This window comes from Ochotona curzoniae, unplaced genomic scaffold (assembly GCF_017591425.1).
Source record: "Ochotona curzoniae isolate NIBS_2020 unplaced genomic scaffold, NIBS_Ocur_1.0 scaffold_4937, whole genome shotgun sequence".
Lineage (NCBI taxonomy): Eukaryota > Metazoa > Chordata > Mammalia > Lagomorpha > Ochotonidae > Ochotona > Ochotona curzoniae.
This window is the reverse complement of record NW_024467126.1, coordinates 5,273,250-5,291,815: the sequence shown is the minus strand read 5'-3', so window position 1 is coordinate 5,291,815 and position 18,566 is coordinate 5,273,250. Positions and strand designations below refer to the sequence as shown.

At 67.3% G+C, this 18,566-nt stretch overlaps 2 protein-coding genes across 3 annotated transcripts; both read left to right on the top strand.

The window, feature by feature from the left end:
• The first annotated feature begins 10,268 nt into the window (after window positions 1-10,268).
• On the top strand, window positions 10,269-15,311 carry TH (tyrosine hydroxylase). 2 transcript variants are annotated; one of them, XM_040970908.1, is made up of 13 exons: window positions 10,269-10,364; window positions 10,993-11,205; window positions 12,388-12,550; window positions 12,645-12,733; window positions 12,859-12,926; window positions 13,157-13,207; window positions 13,445-13,590; window positions 13,662-13,797; window positions 13,907-13,976; window positions 14,154-14,210; window positions 14,296-14,391; window positions 14,472-14,605; window positions 15,133-15,311. In XM_040970908.1, exons 1-13 carry the CDS (start codon window positions 10,269-10,271, stop codon window positions 15,290-15,292), a joined length of 1,479 nt encoding a protein of 492 aa, XP_040826842.1. In that variant the 3' UTR covers window positions 15,293-15,311. The 2 variants fall into 2 exon arrangements, with proteins under 2 accessions (XP_040826842.1, XP_040826841.1); XM_040970907.1 differs by having other exon boundaries at window positions 10,269-10,420; window positions 10,956-11,205.
• A 1,412-nt stretch (window positions 15,312-16,723) lies between these two features.
• Window positions 16,724-17,129, top strand: INS (insulin). Its single transcript, XM_040971076.1, has 2 exons — window positions 16,724-16,922; window positions 17,011-17,129. The coding sequence occupies exons 1-2, from the start codon at window positions 16,724-16,726 to the stop codon at window positions 17,127-17,129; spliced, it is 318 nt and encodes a 105-aa protein (XP_040827010.1).
• Window positions 17,130-18,566: the final 1,437 nt, after the last annotated feature.

Here is an 18,566-nt window from a genome sequence, read left to right as displayed (position 1 = left end):
AGCTGCTCCTCCCCAACGGGACAAGACCACGTCCACACCCTGTCCCGGGAAGCCCCACCTGCCTGGAACCATCAGACACCCAGGAACATGGCCTGGAGCTCCCCGTCTCCTGGAGCCCGGGAGGGGCAGCGGATTAACCCTGGAGGACACCGCTCTGTCCTGGAGCAGGCCTGCGTCTAGGGCAGGCCTAATGCGAGGGGTTGGCTGAGGTCAGGACACACCTCCGGGGCCTCCCAACCCCCCCGTTCTGGTCAGGAAGGGGTCCACGGCACAGCCTGTGGCCTCCGGGGAAGAGGGGCCTCCATCTTCGTGGCCTGGTGCCTCTTGCAGGCACCCAGCCTTGCTGGAAGCTCCACGGGCAGAGCCCTGCGCTCCCGGAGGCCCCTGGGCGAGGCACTACCTCCCAGCAGCAGCTCACCCCAGGGCGGGCCTCTTGATGTCCCGCTGGGCAGGCAGGGGAGGTCGGGCATTCCCCGGGCCCTTTGAAGCCGGGCTCTGCCCTCGGCCTCCAGCCCCGCCTCAGGGCTCTGTGGCCAGCATGCCAACGCCCTTGCCTTTCTGGACGCCTATATCCTCGTCCGCTATACCCGTACGGAGGGAGGGCGCAGGGCACCCGTTGGTGCAGTCTGGGGGCTGACCAAGGCCCCACTGGATCTGACTGGCATGAGGTTTCAGTTATGGAAACAGTCACAGCCACCAAGAGGGCAAGGGCTGGCGACCCAGAGTGGCCCTGTCCCCCAGGGATGTTGGGGGGCAGGTGCCGGTGACCCCGGGCAGGGGGAGGGGTTGCTGTGTGCCGGCCCCATCAGAGCTGCCGCTCGCGGCTGACAGAGGCAGGGAGCCCAGCCATAAACCCGTTTGTTCCCGAAGCAGAAGGGATAAAACGCGGGCCTATAAAGCCGAGTCGGATCCCGCCGCCTTATCGCTCCTGGCTGTCATAAACCTGTGGAGACGGTCTCTTTAGGGCCCCGATTGCCCGTGCCCCTGCCAGGGCCCAGCCCTGCCTCCCAGCCCGGGGCTCCTGGGCCTGCGGCATTGAGCCAGTCCTCGGCACCAGGAAACCCCCACAACCACAGGGAGGAGCCCCCAGCTTCTGCTGTTCTGGAGCCTGCTGGGAGACGCCCCCTTGGGTGAGCTCCAGCAGGCTCACTGGCTGGGCTCCCCATCTCTCCCAACCCTTTCCCCAGAGGCCTCAAGCCCCCCAGAACCAGCAGGGATGTGATGGGAACCCCAGAGGCCCAGGGAGCCCTTCCCACACCAGGTCCCTGTGCACACACCACTGCGCCCCTTGATACGTGTGTGCATGTGGACCCAAGCTCCTGGGTCCCCTGCATGCCCAAGGAGGCTCGCTTCACCTAACCACGCCCGAGGACCTGGAACAGAGGCTTAGGAAAGGCAGAGATAGGAGGGAGGGGTGTTCCGGGAGCCGCCAGACCCTGCCCCACTGATATGCTGGGTGCCTGTGTGGCCAGCACCGCCCCACACACTCACGGTGCTGTCGGCAAGCACCCAGGACAGGCCTGGACTTCAGAGCCCCAGTGGGGGTGGGCAGGGAAGGCTTTGGGGACCTGTGACATCTCAGCCAGGCCTCAGAGGTCACAGAAGGTGGACAAGCTCTGAGCATCCCAGGGCAGGCGCCCAGGCAGCCATGGCACAACTGGGTGTATCCCCTCAGTGCAGGTGCTCAGCGGGATCCTGCAGTGGGACAGGCCCGGGATGCCGGGGACTGGGTCAACACGGGACCAAGTCGGGTGGTGGCGAGGAGGTGTGCGTTTCGGAGTTAAGGCCTGGGGGTGGGAGGCACTGCCTACAGCATTGCCCAGCCGGTTCAGCTTGGGGCAGGAGACAGAGCTGGGCTGGAAAATGCATCTCTCACTATAATAGGACCTCACTGCCAGCTCCTTCGCACCCAAGGACCCAACCACGCACCCACCTGCTCACCCACCCTTCCACACACCCCCTGCTCACCTGCCCTGCCACCCACCCACCCTCCCGCTGGCCCCATGTGCCTCTGTCCACCGTCTTTTCATCCTTCCCTCACTTGCTCTCTGCACCTGTTCATGAACCCGTCACTTCTCGCACTTGGCTTTGCGTGACCTTCGAGCACCTATCTGCTGGTCTGTTCCCTGCTCGTCCACCCAGCTCCCCTGCTCCTCCTCTCTGAAGTTACCCCGTGGCCTCTTGCCGGACCCTGACCTTCTGGGCCCCGAGGCCTCCATGCTGTGGCCGTGGGTGGGGGTGGGGGGTGGGTCACCGAATGGGTGAGTGACAGTGCCCAAAGCCCCTGTGAACTCGGCCTCCGTCTCACCGTCCCCGTCCTGCTGGTCCCACACCCAGGTGCTGCCTGCCCAGGCCCGCGACTGATGCTTCATGCCAGTGGGCACACAGGTCAGAGAGGGGTGGGGTAATAGCAAGGGGTACGTAGGAGAGAAGGTGCTGTCCGCAGTGGGAGCCCACTGCCCACGCAAGGACCCCAAAGCCGTGGGCTGTAGTGCTAACAGGCAGCAGCGGGCCTATCCCCACTCCGTTGCTCGCACACCCCAGCCGAGCTGCCCCAGCCCCGGGGTCTCTTTCTCCAGGGATCATGGCCACCTGCTGCCCACCCAGGCACTTTGCCAGATGCCAGGGGAAGGGCCAGGTCAGGTCACCTTGCCAACCAGAGGCTCCAGCCCGGGGTCCCTGACTGCAGAAGCCAGCGCCAAAGGCAAAGCATGGCTGCCACTGGGAGGCACAGGTGTGGCCCCGGTGGGTGTGGGAAGAGGGGACGTGGTCGTGAGCCCCCAAGGGACCAGGGTGCTCTGGGCATGCCAGGAGAGGGGGCCATGGAGTCCCTCCTCCCCTGCTAGGCTGCAGCCCTGCCCCGGCCTGTCCCCCAGGCAGAAGCCATTCTCTACGTCCCACGGCCACCTTGGCTGACTTGCAGGGTCAGCAGAGGGCTGTGTGCAAGGTAGGGGAGAGGGCATGGGTGAGGCAAGACCTGCCTGAGCCCCCACAGTCCCACGGCTGGCACCGGGCAGGGCAGGGCCTCTGCTGCCCTGTGGCCTAAGACTGCCCAGTGTGTGTGCACATCCTGAACGTGGGGGTGAGGCCATGGTCCACCCTCTCCCTCCCTGACATGGGAGCAGGGGGCATGCGTGTGTACTGTATGGGGGATACCGTCTGACATGTGTGTTCCGTGTGCACAGCTGTGCCTGCAGCATCCAGACCTCCAGGGCCAGGCTGAGGGGGTGTGGGAACCTGAGGACCCTGTATCCCCGTCCCAGCAGGGAGGGGGTGACTCCAGCCCTCCTGCCAGTGTCGGCACGGCTGGGACCCTTTGTGCCTCTGTCACAGCCTGATGGACACCCCCCCCACCGGGCAGATCCCCCAAACGGGGAGCGGGCGCCACCGTGCGGCCACGTGCCCACACTGCAGAGAGCCGGAGAGGACTCGGTGTGCAGCCCAGCTGGACCGCGCCTGCCAGGGGTGGCCAGGGTGGCCGGGGTGTCCAGGGTGGCCGGGATGGCTGGGGTGGCCGGGTTATCCAGGGTAGCTGGGGTGGCCGGGGTGACCAGGGGTGGCTGGAGTGTCCGGGGTGTCCGGGATGGCCGGGGGTGGCCAGGGGTGGCCAGGGTGGCCGGATGGCCTTCGCCCTGTCGCCAGCCCCTCTCCAGAGCAGCCGACCTCGCTCAGGACCAGCAGGTAGCCCAGGGGTCGTGAGAAGGTGGCGCCGTCTGGCTGCCCTGCAGTGGGGTGTGCCGAGGGGTGGGGGGCTCCTGTAAGGTCCTGACTTGAGTTCCCACTGCCCTCACCTCACTGAGCGACAGCCGTGGGGTGGGGTGGGGCATCAGGACCCCGGAGGATGGCTACTCCCAGTTCAGTCATTTCTCCCAGGAGCTCAGGGATGCCCCCTCGGAGGACCTGCAAGGCTCACCTGACCCCCTGCGTCCCCTGGGAGGCCCCAGGCTCTCTCTTGGCCAGGAATGCATTATACTGCCATTTGCCACGAGGTGGGGTGAGTGAGCTCGGGCCGCAGCGGCTTTGAGGGTGGGGAAGCAGGTGCAAGCTGGGGCTCCAGGGGCCACGGAAACCTCCTGGGTCCCTTCCTCCAGCCGGCTAAGGACCCTGCCCAGCCCCTAGTGAACACCTTGAGTCCCCCACCTAACTCCTCCCCCTGCCGCCGGCTGCCCCAGCCAGCACACTGGGGCAGCTAATGTTCCCTGCTGGTGACACAGGCCAGGCCTGCACACCCTGGCAAGGCTGGCAGGCGGGGGCACGCTGAGGGCAGCCTCTGCTGTCCATACTCCAACAGCAGGCAGCCTCTGTCTGGCTGCTGCAGTGGCCCAGGGGGTGGGGCGTCTGCCAGTCGGCTTCCCTGGAGCAAGCTGCTCAGCGGGCACCCCTTGGCCCACGCTGCCAACCCCACCTGACCTGACAGGACCGCTTAACCCCCGCAGCAGTAGGCAGCCCACCCCAGCCTGGGCCCCGCTCCCGTAAGCAGCCACATCCGAGATTTGAGCATCCTGCTCTGGCTTTTGTTCTTGTTTTTAGGTTTGTTTATTTATTTGAAAGTCAGATTTAGAGAGAAAAAGACAGGCAGAGATTTTCCATGTGCTGGTTCACTCCCGAAACAGCCACGTGACCAGAGCCGGGCATACATCCGCGGGGCCATATGGCTAGGGTGGAAGACCCCATAGTCCCCGTGCATGGGGTGGGAGGCCGAGCTGCTGGCAGCTGTGGCCCCGCCCTTGCCCCCCACCACACACACCTGCTCCCCACGCCTGCCTTCCTGTACCCCAGGTGCCAGTGCAGGCTCTGCTTGGCCTCAGTGGGGTTGGCTCTGTGCACACGTGGACTCTGCAATTAGCACTGGCGTGTGTGCGTGCGTGCTGGGCGACAGCTTGCTCTGCCTGCACGTGGCCCCAGGAGGCCTGGAGACCTCGCTGCTCTAGGCTCCGGGTCACAGGCCGGAAGGCCATTGTCCCCGGGACGACTCAGCAGGCGGCCGCCCAGGACATTGCCCTGCTCTGCTTCCTCCGTCTCTGATCGCTCGGCCCGGTAATGGGAGATAACGCGCCTTAATGAGTGATCAGTGCCTGGGCAGCGCTGCCCGAGGCGAGGAACAGGCAGACGCGGAACTGGACGCCGCCGGCCGGCCAGTGGGTGGGCAGGCGCGGGAGGCCAAATCACTTCCCAGTCATGAGGACAGCCAGGGCAGCTGGGTCGGCCGCAGCCCCAGGCGGTGACCCCGGTACCTATAACTGGAACACTCGCCCCCCATAAAGGGACCCTGCTGCCCATGCTGACCCGGGCCTCTGTAGCCCAGGACGGGGAGCCAGCCGGCTGCCCAGCCCAGCCTTGGCGCTGTGGGTCCCAGCGCCGGCCCGGCCAGGGTCTGAGGCCAAGGCCGGGCACAGATCCTGGTCCCTTCCTTCCAGAGCCTTCTACATGCACTGCCCCTCGGTGGGCTGTGCCACGGCCCGGTGCTGACTTCTGAGCCTACTCTGTGGCTCTCCTCTGGAACCTCTTGTGGGTGACACCCCAGGGTGTGTGCTTTCCAGCTGGACTATCCCCCAGAGCATCACAGCCCTGGCCGCCTGGGAGCCAATCAGGACTCCCTGCCTGTCGGTGGTGGGGTCAGGACTCAGTTCCTGTGTTGAGCTGTGCCCATTGCTGCATGGTGGACACCATGCTGCCCACTTCCGGCTGTGGGGGCGGAGCCTTGGTGGGGCCCCCGACCCCTCCCCGCCAGCCCTCTGCTGGGTGATGCACTAGACCAGCTCCCACTACCCCCCAGGCCGAGCCCTGCCCCTCCACAAGCCAGGAACACCTGGGGATCAGACCGCTCAGAAGGAGGCAGGTGGCAGGGCCTCCCCAGTTACAGGTCGGGGAATGAGGGTCAGAGAGCAAGCCCACAGCCCAGGAAGGAAGGGGCTGTTCGGAGCCCTGCCTTCCGCCTTCAGGGCTCCAGGCTCTGATTGGCAACAAGCGGGCAGGGTTTGTGGGTGTACCTGCCGCCTCAGGCCACGTCCAGCAGCTTCCCGCCAGGGAAGGCTAGGTCTGGCAGATGAGGGGTGGGAGTGGTACGGTCTTGGAGGGGCTCAGTGGCACTATGCCTCCATGCATGTGAGCGTAGGCTCAGGCGTGCACACACGTATGTGGGTGTGTTCAGTGAGCTGTGGTGATTTGCATGCTTCCACGTGGAACTCACACTTGGCCACCTGAGCAGGGCCTGGGTGATCCCTGTCCGGGGTCCCCAGTGACCGGGAGGGTGCAGGGGCTGGGAATCACCATGGGGACAGGCGTTGGGTGACAACACTGCCTGCCCCCAGCTCTGCTTTCTGCCAATACAACCTGGAAGGCAGCAGGTGGCACTTTGGCCCCGCCACCCACGCAAGGCACCTGATGGAGTCCTGGCCCAGCCCCGCTGTCGCAAGCACTGTAGGGAGGGTAAGCCAGCCGTGGCGGGCCCTGACCGTCCTGGCTCACCTGGGTGAGAGGTGGGTTTGGACACGGAGCCGTGGGGTGGGGGGGTCCCACCACCCTCCTCCCACTGGCTGTGCTGGCCTGTCTCCCCTGCCTTCCGACTGCTTCCCCCCACCCCGGCCTGGGAGGTGGGGTCCTCTCAGGGGACCAGAGGGCCTAGGATGGGAGAGCCCCCCGTGGAGCTAGATGGGACCCCTGCTGCGCCGGCCGCGTTTATTAAAAATGAACTTCGGATCCGGAAGGCTGGCCTGGGGTACGCCCAGCCCCGAGCGACTGGGAGCTGAGCTGTGTAAATGTTACAGGTGCCGGGCGGGCAGAACCCGAAATGTCAGCTGGGGGCGGCGCGGACGGACCAAGGATCAGCCTGCCCTCCCTGCCTGCATCCGGGGAGCTGCTCCAAGGGGGGTCGGGGAGCTCAGCTGGGTCCCCCACCCCAAGAATGGGGGCAAATGGGGAAGGAGCAGGCCTGGCTGGGGTGAGACCCTCCCCCACCCCCTGGGGGGAAAGCTGCTCTCCTGCAGACCCCAGCTGGACCCCTCACTCCTTGCAGGGCTGCCCACCTCCTACCGCTGCCAAGCCTCAGTTCCCCTTCTTGTGGAAGCTGGGCCTGGGTCTCCCCACCCGTAAGCCGAGCTCTGGGCTCTGGCCCTGTGGGAGCAACGCCTGGTGCCTGGAGATGCGACAGAGGTGGGAGGGCACCCAGGCAAGGCCCAGGCCTGTCCCTGCCAGGGCTTCCCTGCTCCCCGGGCAGGCACAGGCACAGGAATGGATGCTGGCAGGGGTCCCTCTTCCACCCTGGGGGAGGTGGCACGAGGACCCACCTCCCCCTTCCCACAGGGGGCCCTGTGTGCTGGGGGGGAGCGCTCTCCCCTTAAACCCGGCTGCAGCCGCAGGGCGGGTGATGCCCTAGCCGAGGGCCGGGCATGCGTGCTCTGCAATTAGATGTGATTGCTGTCACAACCCAGGGCGTCTCACAGTGACTAACGAGAACCGAATGTCGCTTCCCGCCGGCTAATTTGTCGGGGGAGTGGGGGGGTCACAGGCTGAGTCATCAGCCGTGGGGAGGCGGACTGCGAGCCACTGGGAGCACCTGACGGGACCCCAGGGCTCGGGGCTGAGGCCCATGTGGAGTCAGGGACCCGCCTGTGGCTGCCCACATGCACACAGGTGTGTGGATCTGTGACAGTGTATGTATGCACACTCACACGGGAAGGGCATCCGTGCTTGCACACCACGCACACACGGAACACTGGCATGCCACGGACACACGCACACATACCCTCCTGCAGGCGTTCTCTCCCGCTGACCACGGACACACACAGTAGCAGGTGCAGGAGCTGCAGCCCCCCGCCCGGGCTGAGGCCAGTGACCCCGACTGCACGGGCGAGGGGAGAGTGAGTTTAGATGGGGAGGGGCCCAGAGGGTGTCCCCAGGGGCAGCCTGGACGAGGGGCGGTGGGTAGGGGACGGGAGGGGGAGGAGAGCAGGGGCAGGTGGGAGTCGGCGCAGGCGGCAGGGTAGCTGAGTCGTGGCGGCCTGACTCCAGAGTGCCCAATTATTCCTAAGTGTCCTGATCGACCAGGCCCGCGTCCACGCTGGCCGTCGCGCCTGCTCCATCCGATGGCCTCGTTAGGGCTAATTGCTCTGGCATTTGGGCCTGACAGGCGGGTGGCAAGGCTGCTTGGTTCTTCGGAGAGTGGGGAGAGGGGCCCCGGGCTGCGACCCCGCTTAAGGCCTGTGACCTTCGTGTGGGGCGGGGTGGGGGGCTCAGGCTCTGACCCGAGGGCAGGGTATGCCCACCTCCCAGGAGGCCCAGGTGACCATGGTCATGAGGCCCCATGCTAGGGCCCTGGGAGGCCATGAGCAGAGTGAGGGGCGGCTGGCCGCTGTGCCTGACCTGGCCACGTGTGCACTCATGAGCTCGGACACGAGTTACACGCGTGTGTCTCTGTGTTGTGTTCATGTATATACGCGTGTGCGTGCGTGGCCTGGGCGTGGTCCACCCACGCATATTTGCCCATGAAGCTGCAGCTGCCCACGGTCAGCGCTGGCCCACGGTCACCTGCCCCAGCCAGCTGGCTGGCGGGGACCTCAGGCCCCCAGGCCACTCTGCACTGCTCACAGGTTCCCAGGATGCAGCTCGGAGCTGGTGGGCCCCGAAGGAGGGCCAGGGCAGTGCTGCCTGGGTGTGGGCCAGCGGCTAGGGGTTCGGGGGCTCAGTGTGTGAGCGGCAGCAGGGCCAGAGGCCTGTGGGAGGGCCTGGGGCGCCCCAGTGGGCAAGGCTGGGGTGCACGCAAGCAGCCTCAAAGCCAGGGGCTGAGCCCAGAACCTGTACCTGCCAGAGCTGGAGGGCCAGGGCGGTCCCAGACGCCACCAAAGCAGGATGGAACCTGCCAGGCCCCTGGGACAGGGGACAGACGGACAGACAGCTGACAGAAGCGATGCGGCAGGCCGAAGGGTACCCGGGGGTCCTCTGGCCCGGGGCCACCTGCCTCGGGGAGTCAGAGAAAGCTCGGCTCAGCCTCCACACAGGCAGAAGCAGCCCAGGCAGGAGAGTGAATTAAAAGACAATATTTGTATCGGGAAGGCATTTGCCGAAAGGTTAAACCCACATCCCGCGGCTGCCGGGGCACCGCACACAACCTGGGCAAACAGTGGGGCGGGCATGCAGAGGGCTGGGGGCTGCCTGGCTCAGGGGTCCCTGGCAGAACCCTGGAGGGCGAGTGTGAAGCCTGCCGGGGCCTCCCAGCACCGCCCCAGGCTGGACACCTACTCTCCAGGCCAGGGTGTGCTGACCGAGCCCACGTCAGAGCCGCATGGGACCTCGCCGGGGTGGGTGGCTGAGGGATGGGGCGTCAGGCACCAGGGCCTTAGAGCCCCAGCTCCCCATCCTCCAGCACAAAGCCAACAGGTGGGACCCATGGGGAGCAGGGAGCCAGCCCTGGGCCCTAGTCTCATAGAGGGCTGGGGGGCGAGGCATAGGACCCCCCTTGCTGCTAGCTTGTTTGGCTTGGGGGACAGTCCCAGAGGCTGTTGTCAGGGGTGGAGGGCTCTCTGGAAAGAAGGGGCGGGTCCCCAGGAAATCTGGGAGATCCTGGAAGCTGAGGCCACCAGTGATCAGCCAAAAGGGCCTTGCCAGCTGGGCTGCGGCGGGCAGGGCAGCGTGCGCATGCAAGAGGGGCCTTCGGGGTGGGCAGCCTCTGGGAAGGAGGGTGTAGGTCGGGGCTTGAGCCCCCAGAGGGGAAAGGTCAGGGAGGCGAGGCTGTGGTGCTGTTCTCCGGCCTCATCCAGCCACGCTCCCGGGGCTGCAAAGAGACCTCAGCAGCCTCTGGGCCGGGCCTTTCCGGCTCACCGCAGGTCCCGTGGAGCCCGCCTGGGGAGCTAGGCACCAGGGCCTCGTGTAGGGGACGGAGGTCAGACCCCCAAGGATGTGAGGAAGCTTCTGGAAGGGCAGAGCCCTCAGCAGCTGAGGCTGAGCCCGGGCCCCTCCCCCGGAGCGTGTGGCCGAGGGGACCTGCGTGTCCCCAGCGCCCCTGCATGTCCCCAGCCCCTGGCTGGGGCTGACGCAGACACGACGGCTGCGACAGTGGCTGCAATTAGATTTAATGGGAGGATGGAGTCCTCTCCTCGCATCTGGGGCTGCTCATTCCACGCCCACCCCCGCCTCCCTCAGGCACAGCGGCAGGAGCTGGGTGGGAGCGGGCGGGCAGAGGGGGGCCCAGGAGGGCCCTGACGTCAGCTCAGCCTATAAGAGGCCACCGGCCCAAGGTCTGAGGACACGAGCCTGGGACCACCCACCACACCATGCCCACCCCGGACGCCGCTGCTGCCGCCCCCCAGGCCCGGGGCTTCCGTAGGGCCGTGTCTGAACTGGACGCCAAGCAGGTGGAGGCCGTGATGGTAAGAGAGCAGGTGGAGGCCACCCCAGAATGGCCAGGCTTGCCGTGGGCACCCCTGTGCACAGGCAGGTTCATCCAGCCGGAGCCGAGGGTAGGGCTGGCCAGGGCCCCTGTCCCTGGGGATCGGAGTGTCCTGGTGCACCCCTCACCACGGCCCTCCCTGCTCCCAGCTGCCAGGATGGGCAGGGAGGGCACGCCCCACCCCGACCATTCTGCATGCAGCAGCGGTTCACAGGGAGTGGGGGTGTCCTGGCCAGCAGAAGGGTAACCCCACATCTGGACAGCCGACCACAGCAGGGGTCCTCGGCTCCGTCTCACCCCTCAGTCCCGGGGAAAGCAGCGTCAGCCGGGGCTGTGGCCATCCATAAGACCCCCACACCATCATCAGGGACAGGGGCGTGGGGCATGCTGGAAGACTCCCTGGGACAGCTGGGGTTTGCATCCTGGCCGAGGGTGGGCCTGAGGCAAAGCCGTGGTGACTGCACGGCCGAGTCCCTCACAGCGGCCGGGTCAGACAGGCGCCACCTGAGCCGGACGCCTGACCCTGCCTGTCTAGGGGGCTGACAGGCAGGTGGGGAGAGGAGGCGTCCAGCGGCTATCCAGCCCACCACCATGCCCTGTCCCCACAGTCCCCGCGGTTCGTGGGCCGACGGCAGAGTCTCATAGAGGATGCCCGGAAGGAGAGAGAGGCTGCAGCAGCAGCGGCGGCGTCCGCCTCGGAGCCCGGGGATGCCCTGGAGGCCGCGGCAGTGGCCCACAAGGACGGGAAGGCGGCAGTAACCCTGCTCTTCTCGCTGAGGGATGCCAGGCCCTCGTTGTCCCGGGCGGTGAAGGTGTTTGAGGTGAGGGTGCTGGGAGCATCCCATGCGTGTGTGTGTGTGTGTGTGTGTGTGTGTGTGCAGGGCTGGGTGTGTGCTGGACCATGTGAGGTGCGTGTGTGTGTGTGTGTGCTTGACCATGTGAGGTGTGCATGTGTGTGTGTGTGTGCAGGGCTGGGTGTGTGCTGGACCATGTGAGGTGTGTGTGTGCAGGGCTGGGTGTGTGCTGGACCATGTGAGGTGTGTGTCTGTGTGTGTGTGTGTGTGCAGGGCTGGGTGTGTGCTGGACCATGTGAGGTGCGTGTGTGTGTGCTGGACCATGTGAGGTGTGTATGTGTGTGTGTGTGCAGGGCTGGGTGTGTGCTGGACCATGTGGTGGTGGGGGGGTGCATGGGCTGTGCTTACCCCTGTGCCCGCCACATCCATCACACTGCAGGATGGCTTAGCCACCCCCACCTTGCCCTGTGCCGTCTGTCCCTGGCTCAGGTGAGCACTGTGTCAGCTGCTGTGACCACACTGCCCGTCGGCGATGGACCCAGCTTCCAGAAGAAGCTCCAAATGACATTAGCACCAGGCCAGCCGCTGAGCTGCCCCAGGGCCTGTTGCTAGGAGACCCGGGGATGTGGAAGGGACATGGATGAGACATGGACTCCTTATAACTTTGGAAGCCAAGGGTCATTTGGACAGAGGTCGGGGGATGCCAGTGTAGGAGCTATGAACAGGGCCCGTGGATCAGGGGTGGCAGGTGCCAATGTAGGAGGTATGGACAGGGCCCGGGGGTTAGGGGTCAGGGGTGCCAGCGTAGGAGCTATGCACACGGCACGTGCAGTGACAGACATCAAACAGCCCAGTTGCAGTGCATTAGGCCCAGGGTCAGTGCCGGGCGACACCGTGCTGTCCTGTGAGACCAGGCGGGGTGGGTGCACGGCCCGCCGTGGACAACACCCCAGTCACCACCTGAGCTCCGTTGCCTTCCCACGCCCAGTCCCAGGAGAGCCCCTGGGGACACAGCCAGCGCGGCCCAGGAGACAGGTTAGGGTGGCCACCACAAGGACACGCAGCTTGTCAATGCAGGCACCAGCCTGGCCAGGAAGGGCCAGGGGCCTGTGTGTGGCCTGCAGTTGTCAGCTGACCACAAATGTCCTCCTCTGGGCCTGCCCCCACCCCCACGTCCTCCTCTCTCCTTCCTGCCACCCCCCCCCCCAGACATTTGAGGCCAAGATCCAACACCTGGAGACACGGGCGCGGACGGGCAGTCCCCACTTGGAATACTTTGTGCGCTGCCAGGTGCCCGGCGGGGACCTGGCCGCCCTGCTCAGCTCTCTGCGCCGGGTGGCCGAGGACGTGAGAAGCCCCGGGGCCGACAAGGGTGAGGCTGCCCCTCGGCTCGTCCCCACAGCCCAGAGCCACCCCCACGCCCCGGCCCCACATCCTGACTCGGCCCCTTTCCCGTCCTCCTCAAGTCCCCTGGTTCCCAAGAAGGGTGTCAGAGCTGGACCAGTGCCACCACCTGGTCACCAAGTTCGATCCCGACCTGGATTTGGACCACCCGGTGAGATGGCACCCCCCCCCCATCCACTGGCCTGGCTACCCACCTCACAGCGTGTGGGGGACAGTGAGTGTGGGCTGGGCAGGCTGCTGCCCCCTGACTGACCGAGGCCCCCTGCCCCCTCCCAGGGCTTCTCGGACCAAGCCTACCGCCAGCGCAGGAAACTGATTGCCGACATAGCCTTCCAGTACAAGCAGTAAGACCCCGCTGTGGTGTCCAGGCCTGGGGGACAGAGGGGAGGCTGCTGGGCCCCAGAATCCCGGCTCCAATGCAGTGTGCACCTGCCTCAGCCGGGCCCCCACGTCACGCCGCAGTGCACCCTGACCTGTGTTAGCCCAGAGGCCCTGCCCAGCCAGACCCCCTCCCCGCCCCTCCTGCCACGGGCCATCCCAGCTCCCAGGCGCCTGACTTCTGACCCCTCCGCAGCGGGAACCCCATCCCCCGTGTGGAGTACACGGCCGAGGAGACTGCTACCTGGTAAGACTGCAGAGCCAAGGGGGCACAGAGCGGGGCAGGCTGGGTGTTGGGGACTGGCCCAGGCAGGCCTGGACGCTTGGCCTGGGCACTACCAGGCTGCCCCCAAGGAGCTGAGAGTGGTGGACCCAATCCAGGTCCAAGAGGCTCGGAATGCAGGGGTCCAAGGTGCCTGGGGGCGGGGCCTCGGGGCTGAGCCCCGGGACCCACGCAGGGACTGGCAGGGGCTGTGGTCCGCAGGAAGGAGGTGTACAGCCGGCTGCGGGGCCTGTACACCACGCACGCCTGCCGCGAGTACCTGCAGGCCCTGGAGCTGCTGGAGCGCTGCAGCGGTTACCGCGAGGACAGCATCCCGCAGCTGGAGGACGTGTCCCGCTTCCTGAAGGGTGCGGGGCGCGGGGGGTGGGCGGGGCGGGGCGGGCAGGGCTGGGGGTCCTGACCCAGCGGCCCCCCACAGAGCGCACGGGCTTCCAGCTGCGGCCCGTGGCCGGCCTGCTCTCGGCCCGGGACTTCCTGGCTAGCCTGGCCTTCCGCGTGTTCCAATGCACCCAGTACATCCGCCACGCATCCTCGCCCATGCACTCGCCTGAGCCGTGAGTGCCCTGTGCAGGCCGAGGGCACAGCCGGGGGCAGCAGGGCGGGGGCCGGGCCGGGAGGGTGGTGGCGGGATGGGCACCCTGGCCTCAGCTCTGCTCCCCGCAGGGACTGTTGCCACGAACTGCTGGGGCACGTGCCCATGCTGGCTGACCGCACCTTCGCCCAGTTCTCCCAGGTGTGTCGGGGGTCCCTGAGGGGTGGGCGGGGCCGGGGCCTCTGGATGGACCCAGAGGGACAGGGAATCCCACGGCCTGGCCTTCCACCTGCTGGCTGCTCCAGGAATAGCGGCCCCGCAGGGGTCTCAGGCCCCCTGCACCCTCACTGGGTCGCTGTGGACCTCACCCCTCCGCAGGACATCGGCCTGGCGTCCCTGGGGGCCTCAGACGAAGCCATCGAGAAGCTGTCCACGGTGGGTCCCTTTCCATGTGGGCCCCCTGGGCTGTGCGTGAACGCCCCCCCCCCACGCCCTGTGATGCCCACGGCCATGCCCACAGCTCTACTGGTTCACCGTGGAGTTTGGGCTGTGCAAACAGAACGGCGAGCTCAAGGCCTACGGCGCGGGGCTGCTGTCCTCCTACGGGGAGCTGCTGGTGAGGCTGGCCCCTGGGCTTGGGGGCACCTGGGAGGCAGGCCCAGCCACGTGCGTTGTACCCATGGCCTCTGCTGTCAGCACTCGCTCTCCGGGGAGCCGGAGATCCGGGCTTTCGACCCCGACGCGGCCGCCGTGCAGCCCTACCAGGACCAGACCTACCAGCCCGTCTACTTTGTGTCGGAGAGCTTTGGCGACGCCAAGGACAAGCTCAGGTGGGCAGAGGCTTCCGGCTGCTAGCCCGTCACCAGCTGCCTGGTTCCTGCCCCAAACAGGACCTGGGAGGGTGTGGGGCGAGGCCCGGAGGCCTGGGGGCTGCGGGCTGGCCTCGCTGGCCTCGGCAGAGCTGGGCTTGTGCAGCCTGCTGAGCTCTGAGGGTGAGGGGCCGGGCAGGGATGGGCATGGAAGTGGGCCATTCTCAGGACTGGGCCCCTGGGAGTACGGCGCCCTTCTAAGCAGCCTTGGGAGGTCACGGTGTGCCTCTGGGGTGCACCGGGCTGGGGGCGGGCTCCCACACCGTGCAGGAAGGTTTGCTGGAGGCGAGTCGAGATTCCGGGAAGCCGGGCAGAGGAGGGCACTTGGACAAGGTCATGTTGCCTGCTGCTTGCCCTGGAGAAGGCCCCAGCCTCCGGCCCATCCAGGCAGTCGGAGCCTGGCAGTGGTGGGGAAGGGCATGGGACGCTTGGCACCTCCCACAGTGCCACTGAGGCCCGCCTGTCCTGCTCCCCACCGCCACCCGCAGGAGCTACGCCTCCCGCATCCAGCGTCCCTTCTCCGTGAAGTTCGACCCCTACACGCTGGCCATCGACGTGCTGGACACTCCCCAGGCCGTCCGCCGCTCCCTGGAGGGCGTCCAGGATGAGCTGCACACGCTGGCCCAGGCGCTGAGTGCCCTGGGCTAGGTGCCCAGCCTGCGGTCCCCGCCCCCGGCCGTGCCCAGCCCAGCCTGAGATCCCCGCCCCGCACCAGCCTTGCCCAGCTCAGCCTGAGGTCCCTGCCCTGCCCAGCCTAGTTTGGGGTCCCCGCCACCCCCTCGCCCGGAACTCCAGCCCTGCAGGGGGACTGAGTCAAGGAGTCCCCGCCCCCAAGTCTGATCGTGCCAAGCCCCACCCTCTTGTCAGAGCCTCAGTTCCTTGTCCCGCTGCCCCCTGGGGTCCCAGGCGTCTCCCCCCTTCCTGCCCCACCCCTACTGCTGCCACCTTTCGCATCTCAATGAGAGTCCGTGCGTGTCCAGCTGTGTGTGTGTCTCTTGTTCCTCCTGGTCTCGCCCCGGGGCAGGGGTCCTCCCTCAGGTCAGAGGCGCTGGTGGGGTCACCTCGCCCTGAGCGTAGAGGGCACCCACACACAGGTCAGAAGGGGTCAGTTGCGACGAGCAGGTGGGTGCGTGGTGGCCGGTTGGGCTGGCAGGCCTGGCTCCAGGAGGGGTGGGCTTGGCCAGGCCCTGTGCCTGTTGGCGTCTTGGGGCTAGAGGAGCCTCGTGCCACGTGCCCCGGCAGCCTGGGGAGGGGGGCGGCACTGAGCGACCCCCACAGCCCATGCCTGGTGTCAGCCTGCGCAGGCGGCTCCCGGGCCAGGGGGCTCCATGGGCAGCTGCGGGGGCCTGCTGGGGGCACCCCTGCTTCTGGTCCCACTGCCAAGAGGGTGCTCCGGGGGGGCCTTCCTTCCTCCACCCTGGTTGCTTGGGCCTCTGGGTCTGCGCCAGGAGCTGAGGCACGGGGGGCTCGGGGGAGCGCACGGCCAGGGGGTCCGGGGAGATGTGGAGACCAGTGGGGCCCCCGCCAACCACATGCAGAGGGTCAGAGGCTGGGCTGCCAGGCCCCTGGGCAGTGGGCGTCCTGTCTCGTGGCCCCCTCTTTGCCCTGGGCCACGCATGGCGTCTTCCAGGCAGGGACCAGGGCCACGTGCTAGTGGGCTGAGGTGGAAAAATCGGTGAGGCATGGTGACCAGGGCAGGAGGGTTGCCCCCAGCTGCCCGCAGATCAACTCTCCCGGCAAGCCCTTCATCAGGACCCTGAGGCCCCCGGCCGAGCCCGGCTATGACGACAGCGATGACCGGCTCTGGGGAAATGGGCCAGAAACTGCAGCCTCAGCCCGGGCCGGCCATCTGCCGACACCCCCCTCAGAGACCCTGATGGGGCCGGAGCCGGGGGCCCCGGGCTATATAGAGCGCCGAGCACCCAGCGGTGCCAGCCCTGCAGGACCTGCTGCCTTGCAAGGTGACCAGCAGGCAGGTCGGTGCCCTCTGGGCAGCCCGGGCTGGGGGCGTGGGGGCCGGGGTGTGGGGGCGCCCCTCACCTCAGCTCCCCCGGCCCTCAGATTCATCACCTTGTCAGGATGGCTCTCTGGACGCGCCTGCTGCCCCTGCTGGCCCTGCTCATCGTCTGGGGACCGGACCCTGCCCAGGCCTTCGTGAACCAGCACCTGTGCGGCTCTCACCTGGTGGAGGCGCTGTACCTGGTGTGCGGCGAGCGTGGCTTCTTCTACACGCCCAAGGCCCGCCGGGATGTGGACGAGCTGCAGGGTGAGCTGGGCGTCTCCACACACCAGTGCACACACTCACACACGTCCCGGGAGGGACACCAGGCGCTGGCTGTGGGGGCGGGCAGGCCCAGCCCCAGACTGAGCCCCGTCTCTTGGCCACACAGGGCCGGCGGAGCTGGCCCTACAGAAGCGGGGCATCGTGGAACAGTGCTGCTCCAGTATCTGCTCCCTCTACCAGCTAGAGAACTACTGCAACTAGCCCCGGGCCAGAGCCCCGGACCCCCGGGGGCCCCGCTCCGCCCCTGACCCCCGAGCCCCGGACCTCCAGCCCCACGCCCCCTTGTCCCCAATAAACTCTTCCACCAGCCACTGCGTGCACTGTGTCCTGTGTTGCAGTTACTGTGGGTGCTGCCCCGTGGGTGCTGCCCTTCTGTGAACTCCGGGCCCCTCCTGGCTGACAGCTGCCCGTCCGCTGGCAGGGCCGGACCTCACGGCCGCTGTTGTCGCAGTGGCCAGGCTGTGGGCGGCAGCTGGGAACTGACTCTCCTGGCCCCGGGGCTGCTCTGGTGGGACGAGAACATTCTAGTGGCTTCCCCGCTTGGTGCCTGCTGGGGGCTCCCGTGTTGCTGGCACGGCATGTTGTCAGGGGAGCAAGATGAGTCGGGCGACTGTGAGGCTGACGCTGCAAGCGGCAACACCTGTCACCCTGGACCCATTAAGCCGAGAGGCCTGGCCAGCAGGAAGCTCCCACCCCCAGCTCGGTGCTGGCCAGCCCTGCACCTACAGGCCCCGGGACACAGCTGCCACCGTGGGCTGGCTCTGGGCTCCCACAGGAGGCCTTCCTCCGTGGGCACCCAGCTTGGAATCACCCGAGAGGCAGACAAGGACCCAGAGGTCAGCGGGTGGCCCTGGTCACCCCAGGAGCTGGCCAGCCCCTGCTGGAAGCAATCCCGGGTAGGGTGCAGGGCCGCCTCTGATCCCTCCTGGCCACTGCAGGGCCATGTCCATGGGGCACCCCCGCGTACAGGAGGGGCTGTGGGCGCCAGGCAGACTCCGCCCCTGCACTGGACCCGGAAGGGGAGGGAAGGAGGCAGCCGAGCCCAGCGACCTCCGCGCATGGGAGCAGCCGGCAGGCCCTGTTCGCACGGGTAGAGGCAGGGGGCTGAGGTATGTGAGCGCAGCCCCTGGGGGCTGGGGCAGGAAGTAGGCAGCCATGGGGTGACGGGCACAGGCCCCTCATGGGGTGGGTGTGGGTGGGAGTGCCCTGCGCCTGGGCTCGTGGGCTGTCCCAGCCTTTTGGGCCGCACACTGCAGGTCCCGGGTGGGCGGGGGGCCCCACACAAGTCACTCGAGTGGCTGTGGCATCGGCCTGGGCATCTGGGGCCCACGGCCAGTCATGGTGGCCGGCTGTCTGTGCCCAACCTCAAGTCAGTGGGGGACGGGGAGGGGAGAGGGCCCAAGCTCCCGGCCACACCGACAAGCCCCACTCACTCCCGAGCCACACCTGCCAAGGAGCCTCACAGCGGCTCAGCAGCGCCCAGCCTGCCTCTGGTCGGTCACTTTGACCTTGGGGACTGTGACCACGTCTCCCCATTCTTGTCGGGCCCGAATCCTCCCGAGGTGTCACCCAGGGCAGGGTGCTCACTTGTCACAAGCTAGGGGCCGGGCCAACTTCCCATGGGCCTGCTCACACTCC

What these genes read in the sequence shown, in the direction of transcription:
- TH (XM_040970907.1), top strand. Translation starts at nt 10,269, where the DNA reads ATGCCCACCCCGGACGCCGCTGCTGCCGCCCCCCAGGCCCGGGGCTTC. An exon ending in GGCTTGCCGTGGGCACCCCT is followed by an intron (nt 10,421 to 10,955) that starts GTGCACAGGCAG and finishes GGAGGCGTCCAG; the next exon opens with CGGCTATCCAGCCCACCACC. An exon ending in CCTCCTACGGGGAGCTGCTG is followed by an intron (nt 14,392 to 14,471) that starts GTGAGGCTGGCC and finishes CTCTGCTGTCAG; the next exon opens with CACTCGCTCTCCGGGGAGCC.
- INS (XM_040971076.1), top strand. Translation starts at nt 16,724, where the DNA reads ATGGCTCTCTGGACGCGCCTGCTGCCCCTGCTGGCCCTGCTCATCGTC. An exon ending in GCTGCAGGGTGAGCTGGGCG is followed by an intron (nt 16,923 to 17,010) that starts TCTCCACACACC and finishes CAGCCCCAGACT; the next exon opens with GAGCCCCGTCTCTTGGCCAC.